Source organism: Narcine bancroftii, chromosome 12, assembly GCF_036971445.1.
Source record: "Narcine bancroftii isolate sNarBan1 chromosome 12, sNarBan1.hap1, whole genome shotgun sequence".
NCBI lineage: Eukaryota > Metazoa > Chordata > Chondrichthyes > Torpediniformes > Narcinidae > Narcine > Narcine bancroftii.
The window spans coordinates 100,175,910-100,192,342 of NC_091480.1; the positions used below are offsets into that span (position 1 = coordinate 100,175,910).

The 16,433-nt window shown below is 47.2% G+C and overlaps 2 protein-coding genes across 5 annotated transcripts in view; both read right to left on the reverse strand.

Moving 5' to 3' along the window:
* LOC138746794 (aquaporin-5-like) overlaps positions 1–3,342 on the reverse strand; it is a 33,014-nt gene extending 29,672 nt beyond the window's left edge. For all 4 annotated transcript variants that reach the window (XM_069905254.1, XM_069905251.1, XM_069905253.1 and 1 more), the window contains exon 1: positions 2,835–3,342. In XM_069905254.1, coding sequence (XP_069761355.1) covers positions 2,835–3,200 — 366 coding nt within the window. In that variant the 5' untranslated portion in view covers positions 3,201–3,342. The remainder of the gene's footprint in view (positions 1–2,834) is intronic.
* Positions 3,343–7,554: 4,212 nt separating this feature from the next.
* The window catches only part of ddx42 (DEAD (Asp-Glu-Ala-Asp) box helicase 42), a 124,797-nt gene continuing 115,918 nt past the window's right edge, over positions 7,555–16,433 (reverse strand). The window contains exon 20 of the mRNA XM_069905234.1: positions 7,555–7,724. Coding sequence (XP_069761335.1) covers positions 7,570–7,724 — 155 coding nt within the window. The 3' untranslated portion in view covers positions 7,555–7,569. The remainder of the gene's footprint in view (positions 7,725–16,433) is intronic.

Here is a 16,433-nt window from a genome sequence, read left to right on the forward strand (position 1 = left end):
TTAAATACAGCCTAACACATACAAAGCCATGTTGACTCTCCCTAATCAGTTTCTGTCTATCCAAATAATTGTATATCTAATCTCTTAGAACACCTTCTAATAACTTACTACTGATTTCCAGGGTCATCTTTAAACAACATGAGCTACCCACCAATCCTCCAGCATCACACCTGTGGCTAAGGACATGTTAAATACAGTATACCTGCCAGAGCCCCTGCAATTTCTACTCCAGCTTCACTCAAGGTTGGAGGAAATATCTTGTCAAGTCCTGGGGAGTTATCCACTTATTTGCTGCAAGACAGCAAGCGCTTCCTCCTCTTTAATCTGTACGTTCCATGACCTCACTGCTCGTTTTCCTTACTTCCCGTGACTCTGTGCCCATTTCCTGAGTAAATACAGATGCAAACAAAAACATTTCAGATCTCCCCCATTTCCTTTTTATTCCATACAAAGCCGACCACTCTGATCTTCAAGGCAACCAACTTTGCTCATTACGATCCTTTTGCTCTTAATATACCTGTAGAAATCCTGAGGATTTTCCTTCAAATTGTCTGCCAAAGCAACCTCATATCTTTTTTTTGCCTTCCTGATTTCTTTCCAAAGTTTTTTCTTGCATTTTTAAATTCTGATTAAGTGCCTGTTTTGCTCCATATTGCCTATACCTGTAATACACCTCTCTCTTCTTTTGAACCAGATCCACAAGATCCCTCGAAAACCAAAGTTCCCTATACCTGCTAACTTTGCTTTAAATCCTGGTAGGTACACATAAACTCTGTACTCTCAAAATGTCACCTGTGAAGGTCCTCCACTTATTTCACACGTCCTTGCCCGAAAACACCTGTCCCAATCCACACATTTCTCATTTCAAAAATTGGCCTTTCTCCAATTTAGAATCTCAACCCGAGGCCCAGACCTGTCCTTCTCCACAATTATCTTGAAACTAATGGCATTATGATCACTGGACCCAAAATTTCCCCTACACACACTTCTATCAAGTGACTTGTCTCATGTACCAAAAGGCAGGGGTGCTGTGGTGTTGGAACCCACCAGAGCACCACTGCAGCACGTCAGGGGGCCTCCTTGTTGCTAAACTCTGGCACCTAAAAATTTAGCCCTGCACCCCTGCCAATAGGAAATCCAGTGCTGCCACTCTCTCTTGTTGGTACCTCTATATATTGATTGATAAAATTTTCCTGAACACATTTGACAAACCCCAAGCCATCCAGCCCTCTTACAGTAAAGGGGTCCCAGTCAATATGAGGGAAAGTTAAAATCTCAGACGATCACAACCGTATGTTTCCTGCAGCTGTCTGCTCTCTCTCTCTCCTCAAATTTGCTCCTCCAATTCTTGATGACTATTTAGGGGTCTATAATACAACCCCATAAGTGTGTTCATCTCTTTACCATTCCTCAGCTCCACCCATATAGCCTCAGAAGACGATCCCTCTGCTCTGTCCTGTCTGAGTACAACTGTGATATTTTCCCTGCCCGAATTATGGGTCTCCATCTGCTCCAATAACCATAGCGAACAAGCCCTGCCACATTCAGAATTTATTCACAGTTCACCAAGGACTGGTCTGTTCAACCATTAGTGCCTTGCGTTCTTTCTGTCCGAATGCATCACCTCACACTTGTCTGTTTTCATCTGCCCGTCTTCCCTTCGCCCTTCTCTCCTCCTTCTGCTTTACCGAACTTCCAAATGCTACACTGACAAGTGTCAAAATGCTGCCCTAGGCAATCATGCCCAAGTTCAACCGCATAATCTTTTAATTTACAGCGCGGCAGTGCTCTCCGGTACTGACCCAGAACGTCACTCACAACCTTCCTCCGGTATGAAGCTCACCCAACCACTCCATCGCTAACACCTTACTAACCATCCTGGCTTAGATCCTTCATCAAGCCCTTTGGAAAAATACACTTAATATTGAGGCGTTTTCACAAAGTATTTCTCTTCTAGTTCCCCATCCAACTTCCCTCAACGCATCCTTCACCAACACCATTCCTGTCTCACCCTTTCTTCACCTCCCCACCCACTCCTCCCATTCCCACCACCCATCCCCCGTCCCACGATCACATCCCTTTCCCTCTACCCCACCACCCTTCCCCACCACCCCCTACCACCCATCCCCCCACACCCTACCACACCCTGCACTCTACCACCTCCGTACCCTACCAACCATACCCCCTTCCCTCCACCCCCGCACTCTACCACCCATACGCCCTTCCCACCACCCATCCCCCTTCCCACTACCATATCCCCTTGCCTCTACCCCCACACCCTACCACGCCTGCACCCTACCTCCTCCGTACCCTACCTCCTCCGTACCCTACCTCCTCCGTACCCTACCTCCTCCGTACCCTACCTCCTCCGTACCCTACCTCCTCCGTACCCTACCACCTCCGTACCCTACCACCTCCATACCCTACCACCCATCCCCCTTCCCACTACCATATCCCCTTGCCTCTACCCCCACACCCTACCACGCCTGCACCCTACCTCCTCCGTACCCTACCTCCTCCGTACCCTACCTCCTCCGTACCCTACCTCCTCCGTACCCTACCTCCTCCGTACCCTACCTCCTCCGTACCCTACCACCTCCGTACCCTACCACCTCCATACCCTACCACCCATCCCCCTTCCCACTACCATATCCCCTTGCCTCTACCCCCACACCCTACCACGCCTGCACCCTACCTCCTCCGTACCCTACCACCTCCGTACCCTACCACCCATCCCCCTTCCCACTACCATTCTTTTCCCTCTCCCCCACCACCCACACCCCCCACACCCTACCCCATCCCCTTCCCTCTACCCCGAACCCCCGCCACCCTACCTTGTTGAGCCCCAGCTGGCCGCGCGCCCTCGCGGGCGTGAGCACGTACAGGAGCGCGCTCGCCGCCACCGCACCCGCGCCCTGCATCAGGGCGGAGAGAAGGGCCCGCAGCGGCCGGGTGCGGAGGCCGAGCAGCAACGCCAGGCTCACGGCGGGGTTCAGGTGGCCGGCTCCCAGCGGCCGGGTCAGCAGCGAGGCGGCGGCCACGGACAGGCCGAAGGCCAGGGCCACGGACAGGGCAGCGGGCGGGCGCTCCGGCCAGGGCAGCGCTGCGGCCAGGCCGCAGAACACGAGCACGGCGGAACCCAGCAGCTCGGCGGGGAGGGCCCGCCACAGGGAGTCAGGGGGCGGCGGGGGGCGCTGCATGGGGCCGGACTGGATCAGGGCCAGAGCGGAGCGGACTGGATCAGGGCCAGAGCGGAGCGGGCCGGGGGGACCGGACTGGATCAGGGCCAGAGCGGACTGGACCAGACTCTCTTCCTCATCTACAGGTACAATCCCCCAACTCCACCCCCTCATCCCCCCCCCCAACTCCACCCCCTCATCCCCCCCCCCAACTCCACCCCCTCATCCCCCCCCCACCCCCCCCCAACTCCACCCCCTCATCCCCCCCCAACTCCACCCCCTCATCCCCCCCCCAACTCCATCCCCCCCCCAACTCCATCCCCCCAACTCTACCCCCCCATCCCCCCAACTCTACCCCCCCATCCCCCCAACTCCACCCCGCCCCCCCTCCCCAACTACGGGTCCCAGAGCCCACCGGTGAACCAGACCAAACTGGGTTGGGTTGGGCTGGACTGGACTGGAGCCTACCAGGCTCTCCCCCTCACCCACAGGGACATCCCCTTCATCCACCCCAAACTCCACCCTCTCATCCCATCCCCTCTCCCCTTCATTGACAGGTACAGCCCCTCATCCCCTCCCTCCCCCAACTCTTCTCTCCTCATCCCCCATCCCCTCCCTCCTCATCTACAGGTACAGCCCATCACCCTCCCCCCCCCCCATCCTCCTCCCTTCCTCTCCCCCACACTCTCCCCCTCCCTCTCTGTCTGGGCAGCTCTGGGGATTTTCCACAGCCAGCCTCCCACCTCCCTTTCTGCACAAAACTTTCCACAGGACATTGGAGCTAGATCCCTACCTCCTGGGACCTGGTGCTGGTGGTTCCCCACTCCCTGCCCTTCCAGCAACATTGGACCTGTTCCAGTTTGCCTTCCATCAACAAATAATGCTGTAGCCTTGACCCTCCACTCCGTCCTGACCCACCTTAAGCTCAACATGCAGCACAATCACATCTCAGAGGCTGGGACTCTACATTCATCTCTACACATGGATTCTGGACTTATTTGTGGAAAGTCTGTCTGTGGAAAGCAAGATCTCCGGTCCCATCACACTGGCACCTATCAGGGCTACATACTCAGCCCATTACCATTCAGGCTGCACATTCTGTTCAAACGGAATTATCAAGTGTGCGATGATCAAAGGTCAGATTTATGATCAGAGAACATACATGACATCACATACAACCCTAAGATTCATTTTCCTGTGGGCGTGACAGAATTCCCACTTATCAGTAATGCAAAAAACTGTTACTCAAGAAAAGATACGTAATCAAAAGAGGGAAACATGAACAAAAATATTCAATAATAGAAAGAGAGCAGAGAAAGTCCTTAAATGAGTCCCTGATTGAGTTTGTGGTTGAGGAGTCTGATGGTGGAGGGGTAGCAGCTGTTCCTGAACCTGCTGGGGCGAGTCTTGTGGCACCTAGACCTCTTTCCTGATGGCAGCAGCAAGAACAGAGCGGGTGCTGGGTGATGCAGATCCTTTATGATTCTGCTGCTCTCCGACGGCAGTGTTCCCCATAGATGTTCTCGATGGTGGGGAAGGTTTTGCCTGTGATGTCCTGGGCTATGTCCACTTCCTTTTGCAGAGCTTTACACTCAGGGGCTTTGGTATCCCCATATATGCCATGATGCAGCCAGTCAGCACACTTTCACATCTTTGGAAGTTTGCCATGATTTTTGATTTCATGCCAAACCTCCACAAACTCCTGAGGAAGTAGAGGAGCTGACGAATTTTCTTCACGATGCCATTGGTGTGTTGGGTCCAGGAAAAGTCCTCTGAGATAGTAAACCCTAAGAATTTAAATTTGTTCAGCCTCTCTAACTAACACTAATTCCCAATGATAACTGGATAACCTCTGGTTTTCCCTTCCTGAAGTCCCCAAAGATGTCGCCAAAGATGAGGTTGAGAAGCTAATGAAACAGTGTGAGAACAACAACCTGAGTCTCAACATGGACAAGACAAAGGAATTGATTGTGGATTTCAGGAAGACGAAGGTCAACCTTTCTCCATTACACACCAATGCTTCTGTTGTAGAGTACAAAGTTCCTGGGTGTGCATAAAACGAATGACCTATCCTGGCTCTTGGCACCATCTCATTAGTCAGGAAGGCACAGCAGTGTCTCCACTGCCTCAGGGGGTAGCAAGGCTACTGGCCACCCTCTTGACAACATTTCACAGGAGCACAATTGCGAGGGTCCTATCTGACTGCATCACTGCGGAATGGTAGCTGCAAAGCATTGGACTGAAAGTCAATATAGAGGACCATCAAAACAGATGAGAAGATCACTCGGGTTTCCCTTTCCTCCCTCAACAACATTCACCAAGAGTGTTCCTTAAATAAGGCTCAAAGAATTATCGAGGACTCTTTCCACCCAACACTCAGTATCTTTGACCCACCACCATCAGTAAGGAGGTAGAGGAGCATCAAAATCAGGACGGCCAGGCTGGAAAAAAGCTTCTTCCTGCAGTCTGTGAGATTGATGAACAACCTCCTGTAACCAAGTAAATCACCCCAGAATATTTATATATATTTATGTTGTATGTTGATGTATATATGTAATTATTATGTGTGTGCATCGTGTTCCAGAGAAATGCTGTTTAATCGAATTATATATGTACAGTCAGATGGAAGTGAATTTGAAGAGTCCCGTCACCAGGAGAAAGTTTCGTCACCGTGGGGAACGGCCCACCACTGGGTGAGGAACAACCTGTCTGCCCAGTTCGATTAAGGCTGAGCAGACACTGTTGAACAACATCAGCAACATCTTCATCTGGGCTGCATTAGGTTGCAGGTGTTGACATCCTGATGTATTTAATGTCATATGTTCAGATCAGCTGGTGCTGAGGGTCAGACTTAGGACTGGCTGTTATCAGGAAACTGAAACTGAGTTGGCATAAATTACAGCTGTGATTGCCAACCCGCCTGTGGTGCAGGTGAACCACATAGGTCCTCGTCAAATTGCAGGAGAGAGGTTAAGGTCTGAAGACAGATGATATCAAATGATGTAGACACCGTGGTTGAAGTAAAAACTTGATGCTGGAGAAACTCAGTTTCCTTTATAGAACAAAGATAACGAAACATTAAATGACAGAGGCTGGTGGCCTGTTGGAATCTTCTCGTCTAAAGCACAGTTAGAGCTCTTGGTAATCAGTCGGAAGAACCAGTAGTGGATTTACATAGAACACAGAACATTATAGCACAGTGTAGGCTTTTCAGCCCATGATGTGATGACCTATGTCAGCCCACTCCACAACAATCTAATTTTTTCCTACCTCACAACCATAACCCTCTATTTTTCCCGACCTCTCAACCATATTTTTCTTACATCCAAATGCTTGAGTTTTGAATGTCCCCTATTGAACCAGCCTCCACCTCCAGCTCTAACAATGCATTCCAAGCACCCACCACTCTCAGTAAAAATCTACCTCTGACATCTCCCCTTTCCTCCATTCACCTTAAGTAGATATCCTTTGGTGCTGGGTGTCCATCCCGTCTCAGCTCCTTATAATCCTATACACCTCTATTCAGTGAAGGTAAAAGGTTCCATTATTGCCATGTAATACTACATTTAGAATGTAACATACATGAAATTCTTTAACTTTTGTCCTCCAAGAGGCAGACAGGGCCACCACTTTGTCCAGTGTCCCTCACAGAAACCGGTGTTCCCAGGCAGTCTCCCCTTCAAGTACTGGCCAGGCCTGAGCCTGCTTAGCTTTGGAGATCAGACAATCCCAGGCACATTCTGGCCATTAGGCTTCACCTCTCATCCAAGGGGAAAAGTTCTAGATCGACCAAGCTTGCTTCATATGACATGTCCAAACCAGGCAAAGTCCTGGTAAATCTCCTCCGCACCCTCTTCATCAACATCCTGTTAAGGTGACCAGTACTGAACAAAATACTCCCAATTGTGGATTTATTTGAAGGTTGACAGTTGTCTTTGTGGCACCAGAACTATTTGGTCAGGTAGTGAGAGGCACCCATCCCATCCAATATTGCTCAACATTATCCAGACCTGACCTGAGTCCTGTCTAATGGTAAGAGTGGCATGGTTAGTGTAGCAGTTACAGCACCAGTGACCCAGGTTCAAATCCCTCACTGGCTGGAAGGAGTTTGTATGTTCTCCCTGGGTTTTCCCCGGATGTTCCAGTTTCCTCCCATATTCCAGACATACAGGGTAGTAGGTTAATTAGTCATGTGGGTGTATTTGGATAGCAGGGGCTCATGGGCTGGAAGGACCTGTTACCGTGCTGTATCTCTAAAATTAAAGTCTGTGTCATCCTGTGGAACATGAAAGGCTGAGTTGGTGCTGGGAACTGGGAATAAATAGGAAGCACGGGGGAGGGGGGGGCACAGCTGTCCTTTTGTACCCAGGTAGGCAGTTCCTGCTAAGGGCTACAACTCCACAATAGCACTGAACACACTCTTCCCCAACCTCTCTCCAATTTGGGACACACTTGGCTCCTCACCTGGTCTTGCTTCTTGCTCAACAGATGCTGCCTGACGTGTTGAGTGCCTCCAGTTTTTATTTACGGCTAGTTCGCTGTGACCTTGAGCAGAAGTAGAAGTGGAACTGAGTAACCCAGCCATAAAAAGCTGCTATGAATATTAAAGAATCAAAGGTCAAGCAAGAAATTAAGGAAATTTGTATCAGTAGAAGTATAATATTGGAAAGTTGATGAGACAGAAAGTCTATAAATCCAGAGCTTTGTGTAATGTCAACATAGAGGTCATGGCAGTGTTCCACTTTTCATCATTTCAAAATTCCATACATTCTGGAATTGTTTATGCAGAATGGAGACAGCAAATATGGCAGAGAAATGGATCGGTCAATTCACAGAACCATGAGTGGCAGAGAGGATCACTGGAGTCACCCTCCCCCACCCCCACTATCAACGTCATCTACCTGGATCATTGTCTGAAGAAGGCGCACAAAATCATCGAGGACCCCATCCACCTGCACACAGCAGCTCCCGTCGGGGAAGAGATTCAGGAGGATCAGAACCAGCACCACCAGGCTGAGGAACAGCTTCTTCCCACGGGCAGTGAGAATGCTGAACATCCAAAGGACCTGCTCACACTGACCATCCAAGAATCTTATATGCATGAAGCAATATTTATTTATGTATTTGTATCTATGAATACTTGTCCTGCATATGTATTGTTTGTTTGTTTGTATGTGTGTGTTATATTAAAATTTAGACATACAGCATGGTAACAGGCCTTTTTACCCCACAAGCCCATAATGCCCAATTACACCCAATTAATCTGAAAGCTGCGAGAGGAAATCGGAGTCCCCGGAGGAAACCCATGCAGATATGGGGAGAATGTACAAACTTACAGACAGCGCTGGATTCCAACCTCGGTCCGGATCGCTGGTGCTGTAATGGCGTTGTGCTAACGACTACTCCAACTGTGATTGTGTATCTGCATGCTTTGCACCAAGGACCAGAGAACATTGTTTTGTTGGGTTGTACAGGTGCAGTCGGAGTACAATAAACGAGTTGACTTGACTGCCATAAACACAGTGCCAGACCAGTGCAGGAGTGATCAGTAAGGCTCAGAGTTGTGCTGAGGGTTAACAGCTGGACTGGTGGAGAAATTCCATTCCTCCCAGGAATCCCTGGATCAACACAAGCTGACCTTCAGTGCCAACCTTCAATCCTTCACTGATAGGACGTGTGAGTCGTCAATAACTTTCCTCCGTGTGACAAGCAGAACAGGGTGAAAGAAATTCTTCTGGATGTCAACCTTCCCTGATTCTCTGGATCGCATATCCTGAGGAAGAGCTGAGTTGTGGAACAGAGTCAGCAGAGAATATGACCAAATGACAACTGTCCTACATGAGTAATCTGCCAGAGACTCACCAACTCCATCAACACAGCTAGTTTGCTTATATCGTTCCTGAACAACCATCGGGCAATTGACAAGTTGTTAGCAGTTGATTGAGTTAATGCCTGCTTAATTACTAATGAGTGGAGAATGTACACTCAGTGTTCAACAGGGCTTGAACCTGTGACCCTCCAACGTGGATGTGAGAGAACTATGAGCAAACCACCGCACCATGTCAGCAGAATAGGAATGTGAATCTGGAGGCATCCCTGACCTGGACGTAGCCAGGAGAGGAATTCACCAGCACTTTCTCCCTATCATGTACAACGAGATGAATGAGCTGATGTCTGAACACTGGCTGTGTCCTATCTGGCCAAGAGCTGTCTGGATCAGCAGCATGGAGAGGCCCCATCTCTCACCATGGGATGTTCACACTGAAAGAAAGTGAGGTTTTCATGTTGAATTCAGTTACTATTTGTGTCTGGGCAAAAGACCAGGCAACCGCTGCAACCGTGTCTGCCTGTCCCGCATTGGACTTGTCAGCCGCCAACGAGCCTGCAGCTGACGTGGACATTTACCCCCTCCGTAAATCTTCGTCCGCGAAGCCAAGCCAAAGAAGATTCAATAAACTCAATATTCTCAAACATTGCTGCTTAATTATGAACTGAAATCTTTGCTTTGATAACCAGGTCAACCAGTGTGAGTTCTGGAGCTGGCTAGAGTCTCACTGTCCTCTTGAACCGTTCACAATATTCCCCCTCTCTGCGCTGGATTCAAACCCAGGCCGTGGCACTGGAATAGTATTGTGCCAACCGCTGGGCTAACTGTGCCACCCAAAGGACTTGGATGACAATGCAGTTGGCATGGTTTGTGGATGACACCAAGATTGGTGGTGGAGTGGACAACAGGATCTGGATGAACTGGGAAAGTGAAGTGGGGAAAGGAATGGAAGATGGAGTTTAACTTGGTCAAGTGTGAGGTGAACGGTAGGACCCTGGAGAGTATTATAGAACAGAGACGTAGGAATGCAGCTACATGGTTCCCTGAAAGTGGTGACGTAGGTAGACAGGGTGGGGAAGAAATGTCAGGGCACTAAGTACAGGGGTTGGGACTGTACAAAACATTGGTGGGATCGCAATTAAAGTCTTTACTGTGCACATTATTTATTACTGAATATGTATATTTTTCTCTCTGTATTGCAGTTTGTTTATATTTCTCTTGTATACAATTTTTTTTGTTGAGTACAGTTACTGACAAGTAGACAAAGAATCTCAGGGTGGTGTGTGATGTCAGGTGTGTCCTCTGAGAATAACTCTGAACCTTGTACAAGGGGTATGTAGAGACATCAACTATTAAAGTGTAACTAGATAAATTAACAGAATGAGATAGACAACAGACTCGCCAAGGCAAATAGCGCCTTTGGAAGACTACACAAAAGAGTCTGGAAAAACAACCAACTGAAAAACCTCACAAAGATAAGCGTATACAGAGCCGTTGTCATACCCACACTCCTGTTCGGCTCCGAATCATGGGTCCTCTACCGGCACCACCTACGGCTCCTAGAACGCTTCCACCAGCGTTGTCTCCGCTCCATCCTCAACATCCATTGGAGCGCTTACACCCCTAACGTCGAAGTACTCGAGATGGCAGAGGTCGACAGCATCGAGTCCACGCTGCTGAAGATCCAGCTGCGCTGGATGGGTCACGTCTCCAGAATGGATGACCATTGCCTTCCCTAGATCGTGTTATATGGCGAGCTCTCCACTGGCCACCGTGACAGAGGTGCACCAAAGAAAAGGTACAAGGACTGCCTAAAGAAATCTCTTGGTGCCTGCCACATTGACCACCGCCAGTGGGCTGATAACGCCTCAAACCGTGCATCTTGGCGCCTCACAGTTTGGCGGGCAGCAACCTCCTTTGAAGAAGACCGCAGAGCCCACCTCACTGACAAAAGGCAAAGGAGTAAAAACCCAACACCCAACCCCAACCAACCAATTTTCCCTTGCAACCGCTGCAATCGTGTCTGCCTGTCCCGCATCGGACTTGTCAGCCACAAACGAGCCTGCAGCTGACGTGGACTTTTTACCCCCTCCATAAATCTTCGTCCGCGAAGCCAAGCCAAAGAAGAATAAACAAGGAGGCTTACAACTGCCAAACTTTAAAAATTATTATAGAGCCGCACAATTAAGATACCTATCAGATTTTTATCAAACAAGGGAAAAGCCAGATTGGACGAGATTAGAATTAGATAAAATAGGGGAAAAGATACCTGAACACATATTATATAAATGGGATGAAAAATTGGTACAACATAGAAGTTCTCCAGTATTACATCATCTCCTCAATATTTGGAAGAAGATTCATGTAGAAAGAAATAAAACAAATTATCAATTACCAAAACTAATATTGATGCAAAACAAGTTACTCCCTTTTACAATAGATAACCTTTCCTTTAGAGAATGGGAAAAAAAAGGGATTAAAAGAATAGAAAATTGTTTTTCAGGAAATAGATTCTTATCCTTTGAACAAATGAAAGATAAGTACAATATAACTCAAGATACAGCGCTGGCATATTACCAATTGAGATCCTACTTGAAGGATAAATTAGGAATCAGTTTGAGTTTACCAGAGGGAAGTAAACTTGAATATGTGATTACAGATACAATGATAATCAAAAGATTTATAACAAATATGTATATTAAACTGCAAGAAAAGGAGAATGAGGAAACAAATGGTAAAACTAAACAAAAATGGGAACAAGATTTAAATATAAAGATAAAAAAGGAAACATGGGAGAAGTTATGTTCTGGAACATGAGAAATACAATAAATATGAGGTTACGTATGATACAATATAACTGGATACACAGGCTATACATTACACCTCAAAAGTTAAATAAATGGGACCCAACAGTATCTGACAGATGTTTTCGATGTAAAAAAAGAAATGGGAACAACAATTCATGCAATCTGGACATGTGAGAAAGTAGAAAAATTTTGGGAAGATCTAAACCAGATATTAAATAAAATTACAGAAAACAATATACCAAAAAATCCAGAGATCTTCCTCCTAAGTAACATAAAAAACAAAGAATTTGGAATTGATTTGGAGGATGCACAAAAAAGATTTGTTAAGATAGCTCTAGCCGTAGCAAAAAAATGTATTATGTCAACCTGGAAATCGGAAGATAATTTGAAAATACAACAATGGTATATAGAAATGAATAAATGTATTCCATTAGAAAAAATAACATATAGTTTAAGAAATAATATTGAAATATTTGAACAAATATGGGAGCCATACATGAAACACAATAGCGAAAACCTACCGGGGACAATCATTACCTAAGTTGATGGAAGGAGAAGGAAATGAAAAGAATGGACTCAGTAGAATTTCTGGTGTATTTTTGTTGAATGACAACATTGTCTGACTGGTTAAATGTATCCTAGATTGTATACCTTAAATGGACGGGAGGGGGGGGTGGGGAGGGTGGGTTGGGAGGAGGGAGTGGGGGGGGGGGGGGGGAGAAAATGGCACTGTATATGTGTGAAAAGGAAAAAGTGTGTACCATGGTTAATGTGATTTATGGTGTGAAAAATAAAAAATTTTAAAAAAAAACTATTAAAGTGTAAATCAAGTTACCACAATGTGCCAAGACAGACAAAGAGAAAATAAATATGAAATGATGACTGGATAACTAATCAGAGTTGTAGTTAGTACAAGAAAAAAGATGCCTTAGTGACCTTGGGGAAGTTTATGGTTTGGGTCAGGTTAATGTGGGGAGGCACAAGAACCTGTTGGACAGAAATTGCACTTGAATCTGGGGGCGCTGGTCTTCAGGCGACACCCTACACCCTACCATCCCCATGCACCCTACCATCTCAGGCAGGTTGCGTCCAGGCTGATGGGGGTCCTTTATGTTGGCTGACTTCTTGAGGAAGCGCCTCTCATCAATGTTTTTAATGGCCTGGAGGTCAGAGCCTGTGATGAACTTCGCTGGGGTTGTTATTTTCTGCAGCTTTCTGCATTCCTGGGCACTTAAATACCCAGGTTCCACGGTGCACCTGTTGAGGGTTGGCAGAGTATTTGAATGCATGCCAGATCTCCCAAGACTGCTCAGAAAGGGATGTTGGTGTGTTTTCTTCATGGTTACCTCAATGTGCTGTCTGCAGGAGAGGTCCTCCAATACTTGGACTCCCAGGAACTTGAAGGTACTAACTCTCTCCACCTCTGTCCCCATCAGTGAAGACAGGTGCGTAGTGAGCTATCATTCAGCTGGGAACGGTGCAGAAGAGAGTCACAAGAATTTTGCCAGGATTTGCCAGCTTAAGTTACAAGGATAGGCTGGGGCCATTTTCCCTGGTGTGCAGGAGGCTGGCGAAGGAGCTTTCAGAGGTTTACATCATCATGAGGGAAATAGTTATAGTCCTTTTCCCAGAGCCAGGGAATCTAAAACTAGAGGGCACAGACTGATGGTGAGAGGGGAAATATTTCAAAGGGAACTGGGGGGTCTGTGGAATGAGCTGCTAGAGGAAGTGCCAGAGCAGGGATATCATTGTGATGTTGACAAGAAATCGAGACAGGATAGGGAAGGTTTAGAGGGAAATGGGACTAACTTGGTCCTTCTAGGCTTCACATGGTCCATGTTGCTGGTGGGGCTGATGCTTGCCCCTGCTCTGCACCCAGTGTGCTGTCACACCTTTAATGGCTGGGATCCAGTGACAACCTTTGACAACAGTGCAGGCATAGCTGCTCCACCACTTCAACTCAGCGGCTGAAGTTCCAGGCCAAGCTGATTACCCCGAGTTTGACCCCTGTTGTTAACTGATGTGGTAGATTGCGGTCACAAAACAGCGGAAATTGTTTTCTATGTTTTATCTCGACCTCCATTAAACTGCGTAAGAATTGAATAATAAATCCTGAGGCATCAAATGAATGTTCAGTGATAAAATCTCAGCAGAACTTAAAAATACAAGGCAGTGCTGGTAAATACCTTGATTACCAGCACAGTAAAAATAATATATTTGCCTCTTCAATCTAGAATCCACAATTGCAGGAACTGGGGTTAATTTAAGTTTCACTGATTTATTGCAGAAGCAGGCAGGGAGTGGGATCGTGTCTTGAGAATGTCAGGATCACAGGCCTTCATCTTTGAGAGGTGTTCGCAAACACCAAGCCAACTAAAGAACTGAGCAGGTGACAAAATCTGAAAGGATGGAGGAATTAAATAGTTTGTTGTCATATACATGAGTGCCATGTCGTGAAAGTCTTGCGCAGAGGACAGAAATGGCATTGAGAGAAATAATGGATCTTCTGGCAGCTGAAGTGGTGAATATGGGCTCGATTTTGGCATTTAAGAAAAGCTTGGATAAGTACATGGATGGGAGAGGTGTGAAGGGATGTGTCCAGATGTAAGTCAATGGGACTAGGCAGAATAATAGTCCAGCAAAGACTAGATGGGCCAAAGGGCCTGTTTCTGTAGTGTTCTAGAGTTCTATGGATATAAAAGGAAGAGAAAAAAATAAGTAAACAAATAAATATTTGCAGTTGGCTGTTAATGCAGAAATGGTGCTGGCTCAGTTGAGTGCATAGATCTTGGTTGGCCATGAAGTGGTGGTTCCGGTTCAGGGAAGCTCAAGAGACTGCGGGAAAAATAACCGGAGGTGTTTTCTGTACCTTCTGCCTGAAGATGAGAGCGAGGTGAGAATTTTACATTTAAACTTAGACATACATCATGGTAAAAGGGCCTTCCGCCACTGATCCCGACTACAATGACCCCCCCCCCCACCCATTCCGTGTTCATACCTTTTACACAGGTGTGCCACAATAAAGACACAATATTCCCACCTTGAAGTGGCTGTGTAAAAGGGGCTTGAGAGTCTTCTGAATGTCCTTATTGTTCCAGCCTCCACCACCACCCCAGCCATCCACCCCCAACTCTCTGTGAAAAACCTACCTCTGATGTCTCCAGCATCCTAGTAAATCTCTGCACCCTCTATAAATAATACGATGACCAGAACTGAACATAAATGCTCCAGATGCGATCTAACCAGAGTTTTATAGAGCTGTAACTTTACTTCACAGCCCTTGACCTGAATCACTTGACTAATGAAGACCAGCAGACCCTGCAGCTTCTAAACTGGCTCAGAATCCCACCATTAACCACGTACTCTCTTCAAGTTTGATCTTTAAAAGTGTATCCCCTCACCCTTCTCCAGATTAAATGTCATCAGCCACTCTCTTCCACCCATCTCCTTGGCTCATGGACCAGAAGGGCTTGTTACCATGCTGTATTTTTAAAACAAAAATCCCCAGGGCGTGATGAAGTTTGCCCTCTCACCTTGTGGGGAAGAAATTGCAGAGGCCCTCACTGAGATATGTATATTATTCTGCTCAGGGGATGGGCCAGAAGATTTGAGGGGGGGGTGGGGGCTAATGTTGTGTCGTTATTTAACAAGGGCAGCAAGGCCAAACCAGGGAACTACAGGCTGGTGAACTTAATGTCAGCTGTTGGAATGTTGCTGGAGGGGATTCTGAGGGAGAGAATCTATCAGTGTTGGAAAGGCAGGGACAGATTGGAGGTGGTCAGTGTGGATTCACATGGCAGATAAAGAGGTTTCCAAGTGCATTGATGAGGGCAGTCAGTGAATGCTGTACATGTGAACTTTAGCCAGGCCTTTGACAAAGTCCCACATGGCAGGGTGGCCTGGACGGTTAAACCGCATTGGATCCAAGGGGAGGAAGGCTGTTAGATTCGAAACTGACTTCGTGGAAGGAGGAGGGATGTTTTTCTGATTGTGTCCAGTGGTGTGGTGCAGGGGTCGGTACTGGGACCACTGATGTTTGTCATTTTATTAATGATCTGGGTGGCAATGACGCAATATTGGAGTGAGGAAGGATATCCAAGTGTATGACGATCTAAACCAGTTGGGAAGGAGGGTCAAGGAATTTAACTCTGACAAGTGTGAGGTGTTACACTCGCATTCAAACACACACGCAGTCATATACACACATGTGTGCACACACACACCCACACATATACAAACACACATAACAGCACACAGACACGCATACACACACACCCATGCACATACATAGAAATACATACACTCGCATACACATGCATACCCAAAGACACACACATATGTACATGTGTCATTACTCATGCACAAACATCCCTCTCTACTACTCCAGCAACCCCCATGCTAGATGTTTCTGCTCCAGTCTATGCCCTGGGAACTGAACCCTCATTACACTGACCGAGGCCAGGAGTGTGACTGAGCCACAGCTGACAGACCACAGATGAGTGATGGAAGGGAGGAGGGAGAAGGTGCCTGCAGGACTGCTCCCAAGATGGCAGTGCTCCAGCAGGGCATTGGAAATCCCTCGAGAGAGGGTTGAAGGCTGAAAGTTCTGTCTGCCACTGC